This window comes from Apium graveolens, chromosome 8, assembly GCF_009905375.1.
Source record: "Apium graveolens cultivar Ventura chromosome 8, ASM990537v1, whole genome shotgun sequence".
Taxonomy (NCBI): domain Eukaryota; kingdom Viridiplantae; phylum Streptophyta; class Magnoliopsida; order Apiales; family Apiaceae; genus Apium; species Apium graveolens.
The window spans coordinates 4,741,350-4,755,163 of record NC_133654.1 but is presented as its reverse complement, the minus strand read 5'-3'; the positions used below and the strand labels follow the sequence as shown (position 1 = coordinate 4,755,163).

The following is a 13,814-nucleotide window of genomic DNA, read 5'->3' as shown; positions in this document are numbered from 1 at the left end:
ATCATACTAAACTACGAATACAACTTATCATATTATTAAAAGATATAAATAATAGTGTTATATATCTGCTAAACTACTACAAATAGTCTATTTATTCTACTAAATTACGATCACATGTTATTCTATTATAAATTTATAATCATTATATATTTATATAAATATTTTAAAAATATAATATAACCGGATAAATAAAAATTTAAAATATTAATAGGAACCCGTGCATCGCACGGGATTTATGCTAGTATGTCATAATATACAGATATAGCTTTGTAGGTAAAAAAATCATTAGAATGTGTTTTTCCAAATTCACCTCTTAAAAACTAACGTCAGTTAATGACAACTAATGAAACGAAAAGAAAATTATACGTGAGTGAGTCATACATAGAATATGTTTAGTATATGTTGACCATTTTAATGAAAAATTATATATCTCCCGTCACCTTGCTGCAATTAAGTCTTTATTACAATAAAAGCAAAAAAAAAAAGATTTGTTTTCAATCATCAATAAGAACATGACACTTTTCCAACAATTATTTAAACATATAATTCTTAAAACCTGGGTTGAGTTTATTTATTTTTTTTGTTTATTTAAAAAAAAGCCTGTTCAGATATCTAAAAGTCCACAATGAGAATTGTCTCAAAAGCATAGAAAGAAAAATGCTAAATAAATGAACTTAATAGATAGGAACCCTTTTCTCCACCGGAAGTCCAAAACAATTCATCCCAATTCCACTAGCTTTTAAACTAAAGCAGATTCATCCTAGTTACGTCTCCGGACTGCGCATATCTTACAGACAAAAATGCCAGAGTGCTCGACGAAAGTTTAAACAACATATCTGTAAGTGACATAGCGTCCGGCAGTCTCACTTGGACGGATGATTTTTACAACTTGCCCTCGTGTAAGCCCGTAGTATCTGGCAACTGGATCAGTAAGCTGAATACGGGGCAACTGAAAATACATCCATTAAAAAAAATTATTTCAAACTACAGTACTAGGTGGAATAAGATAAAGAATATGAACGACAAACATTTTAGCGTGACTGCATGATATCAGAAATGAAAGTAAATAGCTCAGAGATTCTCTCCAAATAAAAAAAAACAGCTATATGTTTCAGATATTCAAATAGCTGCCTAGGTTATTCAAAAGAAAATTCAGCGTACAATAATTTAACATGTCAATGTGAGGAATGTGGATGATAAAATGCAAGGCCCAAAACTAGGATTGTGCTGGTTATGTGAAACAAATTCATATGATAAAAGCTAAATCAGTAGCTAAAGCTACATAAAGCCGGAAAGAATTCTTCGACAAAGGTTATCTAGTGCCCAGTCCTTCAACAAAGGTTATCTAGACATAACTCCTAAATGATCCCATAAAAAGAAAGAAACACTAACAATAATGAAAAACTGGAATCTAATTCATATTTTATGACCCCAAGCATGCACACGGAAAAGGTACAATCACACTCGGAACGGTTTTTCTCCAAGTGATAATTAAAAACCTGAGCTTGTTTTGCGAAATTCAACCATATTAATTAATAATTTATCTCATGGCAAGTAATTCTACTTGATACTTCTATTATGTTCGACATAATATTTTCTCTTTTCTATATGATTAAATTCGACAATATCCTCAATCATTTACGAAAATAAGCGCCTTACTCAAGTTTTGACAGGCCACCATAGGACCGACTAGTTAAATTCCCGCCAAATGCCACAATTATGTTGTTATTGCATCTCTAAGGCAATTTTATGCAACCCATCCAGCTCATTACTAAAAAAAATTCCTTCTTGTAAGTGTTCATAGACTTGAAAGTTAAAAGTGTTTTTGAAACACATGGTTACATGTTGGGATAAATTCATACATCAGCTAAAGAGCTTATACTTACACATGAAACAGGGAGGGGTTAACTTGTACATGGTTACATAACTAGTCCGAAAGTAAATCATATGCATGGTTACTTACTAGTCTGATAGTAAAATTATGACACTAAATAAATTAAATATATTACAACACAAATTGAAACAGTCAACTTAAATGTTTTACATTTTCAACTAACATGTCAAAAGAAAACTTAGCAGGTACAGTATCCGCTACTCACGGTAATGATTTTCTTGTTCATTTATTAGCTGAAAAAATTAATGCTTCATACCAAAAAAATAAGTACACCAGACATCCCTAACATTGCAGTCTCATGGATACCCCTGTTCTCTTGGTAACAAGAGGTTGAGGGTTATAATGGAGGCACGGGTGTGCGAGTATCTGAATTTCTACAATTGAACATTACTACAAAAAATTGTAAAGCACATGACTTTTGAATCAAATGATGATTCACCAGCTAAAACTTAAAAGCTGTTTTCATATAAGCTGGTTAGGAGTGCGTTTGAAATAAAAAGTTAATGAGGACTCGAGTTAATATATAAACGAAAAATATTTATACCAAAATCTAGTTTCAGAAAAAGTTAAATTGCCTCCAAAACGGTGAAAGTAACAAGAATGCAAGTTATATGACTAAAGTTTGATTGCATATGGTCTAGGTTGATTTTAGAGGCATCCATATCTTAAACAAAATGTGCAACGAAAACAGGACTAAAAACAAACCTGTGTCTCTCTCACAGTATATCTATCCAGCAATGTCTTCTTTTCTTCTGTTGTAAGCACCTGGTGTTCAGGAACAAGGACATGCTCTTTGATATTGACCAACAACTCATGTTCCTGTGTGTATATAGTCAACAAATAAGGCACTAGCTTTTATAATATACATATAACTTGGTGGGAAAAAAAATCTAGCCAGTAACCACTACAGCCTTCAGCCCATAATTTTATGTTCTTGCTGAGACAAAACAAGAATTGTTCACATTCCATGATAAATAATTAATAACTTCTGTTGCAACATAAATTCAAACCCCCCCCCCCCCCTCATGGATATACGAGTGTTTTCCTTAGCCATGGATGTTATACTGGTAACTACTTGTGTATTGTAATTTATCATATTAAACTACATGCTCCATTATCAAACAAGAACACATAAAATATACTTAACCAGTTCTGAAACAATCCAACAAAACAGCTACTGGCACATAAACACAGCTAACACCCCCCCAAAACTGGAAAACATTAGAAAGTTAAAATAAGGTAAACGATAGAAGAATTTCCGTTTACTCTCATTTAAACTGACTCTGTAATGCATCCATTAAATAACCAAATCTCATCGCTAAACAGAAAAAGTATGTATGAGATATAGAAAACACATGCATACACACAGATCGCAGATATAATGAGCAGAATTAATAGGGATCACCTGGAAAACCTCTAACTGGAACTTTGATGATATTTCTGCTTGGCATGAACGGGCAAAGGGAGTCAGGCTTTGCTGGACAACCAAGATAGCTCGAAAAACATTCTCTGATTTCATTCGGTTCGTGTATGTCTTCATTGTCTTTACACCAACCTTTGCTTCTTCCGGATAGAAAACATAAATCTGATCCAAATAGAGCCAATTGTTATTAGCAAACAGAACAATATGTCCAGCAACCTTAAAAATCAACAAATGATGTAATTCCTAGACATGAGTAACATTACACATGATTTTATCACCAAACAATCCTAAGACCGAAATCTCTATCAGCTAACATACAACACTCTATATAAATAAGACCTGGGATGTGCAACAAGGCAACTGAATGCAAATAAACAATCTTATGGACACCGTTCATAAACTTGTTTACATGAATGCCAAAAACACCCACTATAAGTAGAGAACAGGCCCTTGGATAAACTTCATATCCCAGGTCCGGTTAACAATTAAGTTATCCACAAATATTAGCCTACATTTTAGCCAACAACAGGCCAAAACATGTTTACTTCTCGTCCTGAACCACTGATAAATATTAAATAATTAAAACTCATCATCATAACTTAATATTTAGAGCTGAAACACCAAGCAACATTTTTTTGGGTATAAATATTTTGAAGATAAAGGGTAATATGTCAATAGCTAATAGCTATTACCATTTGAACCCCATTCCTAGGACAAGGTAAGAAAATATTTCTCTAACATGAACTCGAGGTATAGGTTTTGTTACTTTAGCTGGCAATTGGCGTTAACTTCGAGATTTATCATAAGTGCAGCTCCAGAGCTATTAAGAGCCGAAGGATACCCTCAGCTTCTAAAGTCTCCCAAAAGTAGTCATTTAGAAAAATTTAAGTACTTAAAAAGGAAGTAGATTCTGAACATTTTAATTACTTTCCAATCAAAAGCAGATAAAATTGTGATTCGGGAAGAAAGTATATATTCAAAATAGATAACAATATTACCCCAACGTAAACAAAGAAGAACATCACACACTGCAAACCACTCCGTCATTATAGACAACAAAAAAATTGCTAAATAAAAATTTAATTTTACACAAGTATATATAAGATATAACCATAATCATTCCCAAAAAATTCCCATCTTGCCCTTTCCTACCAACACTTTCATTACATTTTCAACACATATAATTTACTTTAAAGTTGCTTCTTCCGTAAATTAACAAACACTCCCTCTGTTTTTTTATTTGTCGCTTTGACTTTTGCACGTATTTCAATGTGGTTTGACCGGCTAGTTAGAAATATGATTTAAAATTTTTTTTTTGTGAATTAAAATATAAGTTGTCTACTTTTATTTACAAAAAGGAAATTTTATAAATGATAATTTTAAGTAGCCGATCAAAACACATTGAAATGTGTGCAAAAGTCAAAGCAACAAATAAAAAAAACAGAGGGAGTAACAACTTTATCATTATACATCCCACGCATTTCTTTTATTTTTACCGTTACTTCTTGGTATATTAACAAAAACCAACATTACACTCCGGAAACCACTTCATTATTACATTTTTATAAAATTCCAAAAACAATAATAAATTTAAAAAAAATTCCGCACACGCCAGTATATACACAAATACTTGCCACCGCAGCCTCTTCGTTACATTCAATAAACCTCAAATCCTCAAGCATGCACAACACAATTATATCTACATTTATCACATAAATTACGTATAATGTAAACACACCTGCACATTATATCTTAGAACAGGTAATTATTTGCCAAACTTGATACACACACCGGACACGGGGAGAGGGGGGAGAGAGAGAGTGACAGAGAGAGAGAGATACAACAAGGGGGAGGGGAGAGAGGGAAGGAAGGACGAGAGAGAGAGAGATGGAGAGAGGGGGAGAGAAAGAGAGAGACAAGGGGGGGAGAGAGAGAGAACAAGGGGGAGGGAGAGATAGAGAGAGAGGGAAGGAAGGACGAGAGAGAGGGGGGAGGGGGAGGGGGGAGAGAGAGAGAGAGATGGAGAGAGAGAGAGAGGGGAGAGAGGGAGGCAAGAGAGAGAGAGAGAGAGAGAGAGAGAGAGAGAGAGAGAGATATTACCTGATCAGAAGGACTATTCTTCTTAGACTTACAAATAACAAGGTCCTCTCTCTTAACATTCTCACCATACTTCTCCAAAAACTGATTTTTACTCATCTCTTTCTCAGCTTCAGCCACTAAATAGCCTCTATCTTCCAACATTTGCATAACTGTTCTTCGAATTCTAAACAATCTGTTCACTTCTTCTTCTGTCATCGCCATCTTCAAACTACACAACAAATTTATCAAATTATGTATGTACGTATGCATACAATTGTAAGTTTTGAATGCATAATAATGTGGAGATACAGTGACAATTTCTTACCGAGCCCTAGAATTGTACTGCCTTGTTGTGAAAGAGGAGAAAAGAGATTTTTTAATTGGGGCTTTTCTTTTTATATCTATATTTCTGGTTTGTTCCGTTTGACTGGGCTGAAAGATATAAAGCCCAAACATGTTATGGGCTGAAAGCCCAAATTATGTAATAAGGAAAGTTTGTTTACATTTTATTTCTTTCGAAATGATATTTTTCAAATTTTTTCAGATATTACTTGCAAGAAAAATATATTTATTTAGAATATTTATCTAGACTTTTGATTCATGATAGGCCAAATTTTACCTGTTTTATCTAGACCTTCATCATCTCAGCCACTCTATACCGCATACCCATGAGCCTCCTTCCCTCTCCTCCACATTTTTCCAACCCCACAAGCAGGAAGAACATTAACAACACTAATCGCATCCTCCCTCACACCAAACTCCCCCTTCTCCCCATCCTCTCAAACAACCTCAACGTACCCTTAACATCCCCCACTATGCACATACACAGCCACAATCGAATTTCACGAAACAACATCCTCAACCTCTCTCCGACACATTTTATAAAATACCTTCTCCGCATCCCTAAAAAACCCACTCTTAAAATACATCATCGTAAGCATGTTACAAACAAAAACATTACACTCCACAAATACTTTCTTAACCACAACCCCATGAATACAAAATCCTAAAAACCCATTCCCCCTAATCTCAAAATCTACACATAAATCACTAAGAATAAGGTTGAGTTGATTGAATTGTGAATTACGAGAATCAATAAGTTAGAATAGTTCATAATTTAATTGAGAACAAGTTGAATATAAGAATCTGTATGTATATTTGTGTGTGTGGAGAGAGAGCAAGAGAGAACATAAAAGAGAGAGAACATTACAGAGAAAAACAGAGTGGGGAATAAATGGCGTATAGTTTTGATATGGGTCGGGTTGTTTAGAACGTAAATTTGCAATTTTAAATTCTATAAAATAGTTAATTTGTAATAACTATTACATGTTGGTATATTTGCAAATAAATACCCCAAAATTGGTATTTTTGACAATTTCCCCAGAATTTATGAATGATTATACCTCAATTAAGCCTCCCGTCAGAGTTTTAAATGCGGTTTACAAATATGAGTATTTTTTATAAAGTTCCTATCTTGTTTTTATCATGCAATTTATTCTAAAATGAACCAAACTTGATATTTATTTATTTATTTATATTTTCTTCCAAGTAAAGTGGTCTTTAATTCCATCCTTTGTGCCCAAAGGCAATGCCTTATAAAATGTTCTGAGGAATTGAGGTGATAATGTCTTCTGAACCCTTTCTTTCATGTCTTTGACATTTATATAAGATTTACATGTCCCCTTGAGTCCATTTATATCACTTAATTGTATCAGAACAAAGTACTCCATGTATCAACTGGTAATTCTGCACAAGACTATGGATCAGTGGAAGAAAATTAGAACATACTATTAAGTTCCTTAAAATGCTTAGATATGAAAACAGACAGATGAACAAACAAAGCCAATATATTTACATATTGCAGCATTCAAGTACTAAAAGTGATCAAAGTACATTATGGAGGGTAGGGATAGCGATAGGCAATCAAACGATATAATCTTAAGAGATCTAAACACTTGGATGGTTATTCAACTTTTGCCAATCAAGTGAAACATTGAACACAAGTCTCCTTCATACTTAAAACAGTTGTGAGCACTGCAGATTGCATATCAAGTGCATGGTTCCAAAATTACGGATTAAGCATTGAGGCAGGCTTTGTAGATTCTTCCGATTACCAAGTAAGTTGCATTAGTTAAGGTCTCTGCACTCTTTCTCTCCTTCTGGAGATTCAAAAGAACAAGGGAACAAGATTATTAAGTGAGTTAAACTTAGCAGGTTCTCTACATTACATACCTAGTCCAACTGCATCTGAACTTTTCATGATCCGCATCCTCTTGCAAGTCTCTATAAACATACTGCATCAGCAAAAATAAAATAAGTACCAGATCAGGTTGGACTATTTTCAATTCTAAGCTTGTAGACATAGCTGAAGGATTAAGCCATCAAGTGAAATCTTAGAGCATGTCTCATATCGAATAATTCTACCTAGTTCCTCTAATAAACAACTCCAGTAAAAGCTATTCAGGGCTCCTAAGCGGCAGCATTTATTACAGAAGGCACTTAAGTATTTCAAATTAAATCAACATTAAAATATGTTGGACTATTGCACAATCACTAATTGAACTCATGCGGTGACACCAATACTTACTCCCACGGAACATCACCAACAAGCATCCAGTCACCATCCTTGTCTTCATAGGTAAGTACAGATTCAGAACCAGGAAGAAGATCCATTAACCGACCCTCACTCAGCCCATCTTGGTCAGGAAACACATGAGAACCACACTGGCCTGAACAAGAGACATCACGAAATTAGCAGGAATCCACAAGGTAGAGTTACAATCTAAGAGAGGGTATGCGTGTATTGAGCTTTATGTGTATGCTGGTCAATACGAAATTTTTTATTTATAATAGTTCGATTCAGCTCAACAGAACCTGGCAATTCCCCAAAAATGTAAATATTTGCTAAAATAGCACCTTAGAATCAGTCTATACTTTCTAACTTGAGAATGACAAGCACCACATTTACTTACACCATCCATAAATATATAAAAGATTTCTAATTTATGTATAAATATCAGGTACGAAAAGAAAAGCGAGTTGTATGATGTTAAGATACTACAAAGTATACATGATTACAACATTTTTCATATGATGAGGAAACAGTACACAGCACGAAAATGCAAGACGAACACCAAAAGCTTCTTTCATCTGGGATTTTGAACGACAAACTGAAGCTATATTGATCTTGAGAGAATAGAGGGTAGAGAGACTTACCATTGGTGAAACAACTAAACATCTTTTTAAGACCCAAAGATAATTCTTTATAGCTGTCGTACATCGTGAGATCAATTTTTCTCAGGTAGGGAGCACCATCCATACTGACTTTCACATAAATACAACCCAACTTGTCATCTGCATTTTTATCATTTTTAGGAGGACTAACGGCCATGGTATTCTTTCGGAAAGATCGGATTGGAGGCCATCCTACAACTGGTGCCCTGTTTGATAAAAAATCAAAGATGTTTCTAATTTACACTTGGTTAACTTGGTCTTTTTGTTAAGATAAGCTGATAATTTATAACCACAAGGAGAACAAATACAGAAACACAAAAACAAAATTGGGAAATTCTGCAACAAGCATTAACAAAGCAAATATCATACATGTGTTGCATCTGAAAGAAGACAACAACAAAACATGGCTATTTTAAAATATCTTTTTAAATATTCTTAACTTTCTGTTCCCACTTTAAAATCTATGCAGCCTTACCTCAAACTAAATGAATACTAGCAAACTCAAGAATAAGACCGAGATAGCAATTTCACCAAGAACTTAAATTAAAAAATTTGCACATAATTTCACCATAAAGAACTAAATAACCATGATAATACTTCCACAATTCCATCACTATATGCAAACCAGAGAGAGAGAGGGAGGGAGGGAGAGAGAGAGAGAGAGAGAGAGAGAGAGAGAGAGAGAGAGAGAGAGAGAGAGAGAGAGAGAGAGAGAGAGAGAGAGAGAGAGAGAGAGAGAGAGAGAGAGAGAGAGAGAGAGAAAATTACTTTGCAGCTGAAGTCTGGGGCTTCTTCTCCACCACTTTCTCAACAGTTGACTGAATACAATTACTTTCACCAAGAATCTTTCCACCATTTTGAACCAAACCAACCTCAGATCCACCATTATTAACCAAACCCCACTTCCCAGAACCACCATTAACAGTATCAGAAAAAACCCTTTTAGCCCCTGATGAGACTAAACCTACATTTCTCATACACATTCCATTTTCTCTTTCAGGTGATTCAGAACCAGGTAAACCAAGTCTTAGCTCAGTGGCCTTCAAGTTAAGACCTTTATTTAAGTTCCTTTCATTATTATCAGAGCTTTCTTTTGAAGAAACCTCTGATAAGCCTATATAATCATGTTCCTGTAAAAGCCTAGACATCAAATATCACAAAATGTAGCTCAAAAGGACTGGTAAAATTTAAAAGGGTGTTTTTTTTAGAATTTAAAGGTATGAAATTAGTAGTAAAATTTTGTGAACACACTTGAGATGTGTATAGGAAAGTGTACTAAAAGCTTGCTAGGACTTTGTATGTTTTTATTATGTTTTAACTACTCCAGTATGTAATGTTGGGGCAGCTATTTGTGTTCCCCACTCTGTCACATATGGAAAAGGGCCCATTTTGACTGTACTATTTTGGGTTGTTTAAAATATATGTTAAATAATTTATGTTCGAGTGCACCGTGCAGGTTGTTATATCGACCTATCGCCATCTATCTTATAATGTTTTACGTGCACCACAGCAAGGTTCGTAACAAAATGTGCATATTATATTAATCGGTCTAAATGTAATACAAAGAACTTCGCAAGTATTTAGAAGGTTGAAGTCCCTCACATGCGATTATTGTAATTATCCATCCTTTATAATTTTCACGAATAGATTTAATGCTAAATTATTTTAAATGCAGGAATGTCACATCGTCTATCCGGGCTTAAAATACCCCTTCTATGATTTTTGCCTATACGCAAAAAATTATAGCGAGCAGATGTTAGAAACAATCGCTCGTGAGGAATCCACTTCCGCATCAAGAACATGGTTTTCTAAGCTTTAGACTATTGGTACTTCAGCAGAACTGCAGAAGGGGTGGGGATGGGAACAAAACTACTACTCCCTCCGTCCCTAAAAACGTTTACTTTTTGTATTGTACACGTTTGTCAATGCACACTTTTGATCGTTAATATCTTTAAATTCGTATTAGTATTAAATATAAAAATTTCACTGTACTAAAGTACTGATAAATACGATTCCAACGAGATCACTCATGACTATGTTTGATATTATAGGTTAAACGTAAATTAGTAGTCAATCGTTTACCGTAAATAGTACCGAAAGTCAAAAGAGGAAACGTATAAAGTATAAAGGGACGGAGGGAGTACTACTACAAGATTTGATATCTACAGACTAGTAAGACTGAAGTAATGAAATGTGCACATCACATTTCACATCTTGCTAATCCATTTTGTAGTAATCGAAACAATTGAAATGCCAATCAGAAAAAGAGTATCTTAAAAGAAGATTTGTTTCAGTCTTATCACTGAACTTATACTACACAAAACTTCAATAATTCTAATTGCAACTTAAGCTTGAAAGATTCTAGTTAATGCTGCTAACACTTAATCCGATTGTTTAACTGAAAGATAAGTGCAGGAGATCAATCGAAATAATACAGAACGTACCCTTTTGTCATATATCATCTGTTTTTTTTTATTTTTCGCTTTGACTTTTACACGTATTTCAATATGGTTTGACCGGCTAGTTTGAAATATGATTTTAAAAATTTTCTTTTTGTGAATTAAAATATAAGTTGTCTACTTTTATTTGTAAAAAGAAAATTTTATAAATGATAATTTTAATTAGCCAGTCAAAAACATTGAAATGTGTGCAAAAGTTAAAACGACAAATAAAAAAAATAGAGGGAGCAGTGTACATTGTTCTTCCAAAATTAAATTTGTAAGTAGGTAATTAGTAGAAAAAGAGGGATATTTTTACATATTAGCCTTTTTGCCAATATAGTCACATATTCTAAATACATAGTTCTAAATTGAACTACTTAATTCAAAATTTAACAACTTGTTTAACTTCCTCCAAGTCCAACTACCTTTGGTTTATACTCTTTCGTCCCAATTTATTGGTACAATTTAACTTTTACACGCAGTTTAAGATTCATTGATCGCATAGTTAAATTAATTATTTTTCAAATTTTTTTTGTGAATAAAATTTTAAAAATTATATTATTATTCACAAAAAGAAAAAATTTAAAAAATAATTAATGTAACTATGCGGTCAATGCATCTTAAATTACGTGTAAAAGTCACCGTGGATAAATAAATTGGGATCGAGGTACTATGTAATTTGTTTCATATTTTCAAAAAAGATGTGTTATGGATAAAAAACTAAGGTTATTATTTGGTGTATTTATTGCTAAGGTTCGGGAGCTCAAGACTTTTAATGGCTGCTCTCGTGTTTCGTAGCTTAACTCTGCCTTTACGAGATGTCTACGTATCTCTGTGAATTAGAGAATCAAGCCAAAAAACGTAGTTCTGATTGGTGGGGGTGAGACCCCTTGTATAGATGCTGATGGTCCTTGAATTGGACTTGGTATAGGAGACCTGGTAGGCAAGTCTCATAATTAGAATGGACTTTGGAATCCTAAGTAGTAGGAAACTGGTTCCTTATCCTTTTAGGTCCCTCTGAGGCTAATCTGCAAGGATTTATATTCTTATCGGGACTCTTTTCAATAGCTGATTTTTCCCTTATCAATTAATTACGAAATTAATTAATATTCAGGGTTTTTGGGTCATCTTTGTTCCATCAGACCTGATTTGGTCCATCAGGCCTGATCAATGTGTTGACCTTTTTGGTCTGAATGTCATACATCTTCTTATTGGGCCTTGCAGCCCAAACCATTTATAATTACTGTAATATTTAATTATGTAATCAGGATTTATTTATCCCTATCATTTGCCCCCCAACTTTTGGGAAACCGTATAAGATTTCGCGAAAGTTAAGTTCATTTTTTCTCTTACAGGGTATCGTTTTGCGTAAAGTATGGAGCGACCTACACGTTTACAATAATTTGCCTTGTACGCGGCTCCAGGGTTTGTTAAAAAACTTCCCTCCCTATTTTCTTACCTTCTCCATATTTTTAGGAATTTTCTGGTATTATTATTTTTTTTCCCAGGAATTTTCCCTTTTTCGCGGGATTTTTCCAAATTTTCTGCAATTTTCCACAAATGTTTTCAAATTTCCAGCCCTTTTTCGACCAGGATCCTAGTCGAAATTTCGACCTGGATCCTAGTCGAATTTTGGCCCATCTTTGCAATCCTGGTCGAAAGACTTCGACTAGGATCCACGACCTGGATTTCGACCAGGATCCTAGTCGAGCCTTCGACCTGGATCTAGGTCAAAAATTTGCCCTTGTTTTGATTCGTGGTCGTAAGATTTCGACTAGGATTCACGTCCTGGAATTCGACCATGATCCTAGTCGAACCTTCGACCTGGATCTAGTTCAAAAATTTGCCCTTGTTTTGATTCCTGGTCGTAAGGTTTCGACTAGGATTCACGACCTAGAATTCAACCAGGATCCTAGTCGAACCTTCGACCTGGATCTAGTTTGAAAATTTTGTGTTTGTTTGCTTTCTAGTCGATAGATTTCGACTAGGATTCACGACCTGGACTTCGACTAGGGTCCTAGTCGATTCTTCGACCTGGATTTAAGTCTAGGTTCCCGTACCCCATACCTGAAAAATGTTGTGCTTGATTCGACCTCAATCCTGGTCTTGGTTTCGACCTCAATCCTGGTATTGGTTTCGACCTCAATCCAACTCAATTATACCCGTATTTTTCGGGTATCTGTTCGAAAGATTTCGAGCAGAATTCACGACTTGAAATTTGACCTGAATCCTGGTCTTTTATACCCGTTATTTTCGGGGGTCTGTTCGAAAGATTTCGAGCAGAATTCACGACTTGAAATTCGACCTGAATCCTGGTCTTTTTGGGCTTCCTTTTAATTCAATTTGGATTGGGCTTCTGTTTGGGCCTAATCTCCTTTTTGGGCCTTATATCTTTTAGGGCTTCGATTTGGGCCTTGCATTTTTTCCAAAACCTAATTAGATTTGGGCCTTCTTTCTTCCAAATCTTAATATGGGCTTTTTAACTCCTATTGGGCCTCTTATTAATCTGGGCCTTAATATATCAAAAACTCTTAGTGGGCCTCTTATAGATTTGGGCCTTAATATATCAAAAACTCTTAGTGGGCCTCTTATTAATCTGGGCTTAACATATCAAAAATATTTTAGAATTCTCAGGAATTTTATTTAATTTCCTTCGAATTCCCTTGGAATATTCTGGAATGTTCCATATTCTGGAATGTTCCATTTTCCGGGCTTTTTGTCCCTTCAACTTACTTTTCCTCCT

General features: G+C 34.6%; 2 protein-coding genes across 3 annotated transcripts; both read right to left on the bottom strand.

The window, feature by feature from the left end:
• Positions 1-543: 543 nt before the first annotated feature.
• LOC141678413 (DNA-directed RNA polymerases II and IV subunit 5A-like) lies at positions 544-6,514 on the bottom strand. 2 transcript variants are annotated; one of them, XM_074484724.1, is made up of 5 exons: positions 6,016-6,514; positions 5,418-5,625; positions 3,300-3,479; positions 2,600-2,713; positions 544-949 (listed from the first exon to the last, which is right to left on the bottom strand). In XM_074484724.1, the coding sequence occupies exons 2-5, from the start codon at positions 5,616-5,618 to the stop codon at positions 824-826; spliced, it is 621 nt and encodes a 206-aa protein (XP_074340825.1). In that variant the 5' UTR covers positions 5,619-5,625; positions 6,016-6,514; the 3' UTR covers positions 544-823. The 2 variants fall into 2 exon arrangements, with proteins under 2 accessions (XP_074340825.1, XP_074340824.1); XM_074484723.1 differs by lacking the exon at positions 6,016-6,514 and adding an exon at positions 5,722-5,822.
• Positions 6,515-7,225: 711 nt separating this feature from the next.
• On the bottom strand, positions 7,226-9,934 carry LOC141679117 (auxin-responsive protein IAA27-like). The gene is made up of 5 exons (XM_074485609.1): positions 9,399-9,934; positions 8,613-8,836; positions 7,984-8,125; positions 7,629-7,690; positions 7,226-7,555 (listed from the first exon to the last, which is right to left on the bottom strand). The coding sequence occupies exons 1-5, from the start codon at positions 9,776-9,778 to the stop codon at positions 7,524-7,526; spliced, it is 840 nt and encodes a 279-aa protein (XP_074341710.1). The 5' UTR covers positions 9,779-9,934; the 3' UTR covers positions 7,226-7,523.
• Positions 9,935-13,814: the final 3,880 nt, after the last annotated feature.

Bases quoted from the DNA above. Each gene is read 5' to 3' on its own strand.
- LOC141679117 (XM_074485609.1), bottom strand. From the start codon at position 9,778: ATGTCTAGGCTTTTACAGGAACATGATTATATAGGCTTATCAGAGGTT. The intron at 7,691-7,983 runs GTAAGTATTGGT...TTGCTGATGCAG, and splicing joins GTTGGTGATGTTCCGTGGGA to TATGTTTATAGAGACTTGCA. The intron at 7,556-7,628 runs GTATGTAATGTA...TTGAATCTCCAG, and splicing joins TTCAGATGCAGTTGGACTAG to AAGGAGAGAAAGAGTGCAGA.
- LOC141678413 (XM_074484724.1), bottom strand. From the start codon at position 5,618: ATGGCGATGACAGAAGAAGAAGTGAACAGATTGTTTAGAATTCGAAGA. The intron at 2,714-3,299 runs GTGATCCCTATT...ATATACACACAG, and splicing joins TCCAGTTAGAGGTTTTCCAG to GAACATGAGTTGTTGGTCAA. The intron at 950-2,599 runs GTTTGTTTTTAG...ATGTATTTTCAG, and splicing joins ATACTGTGAGAGAGACACAG to TTGCCCCGTATTCAGCTTAC.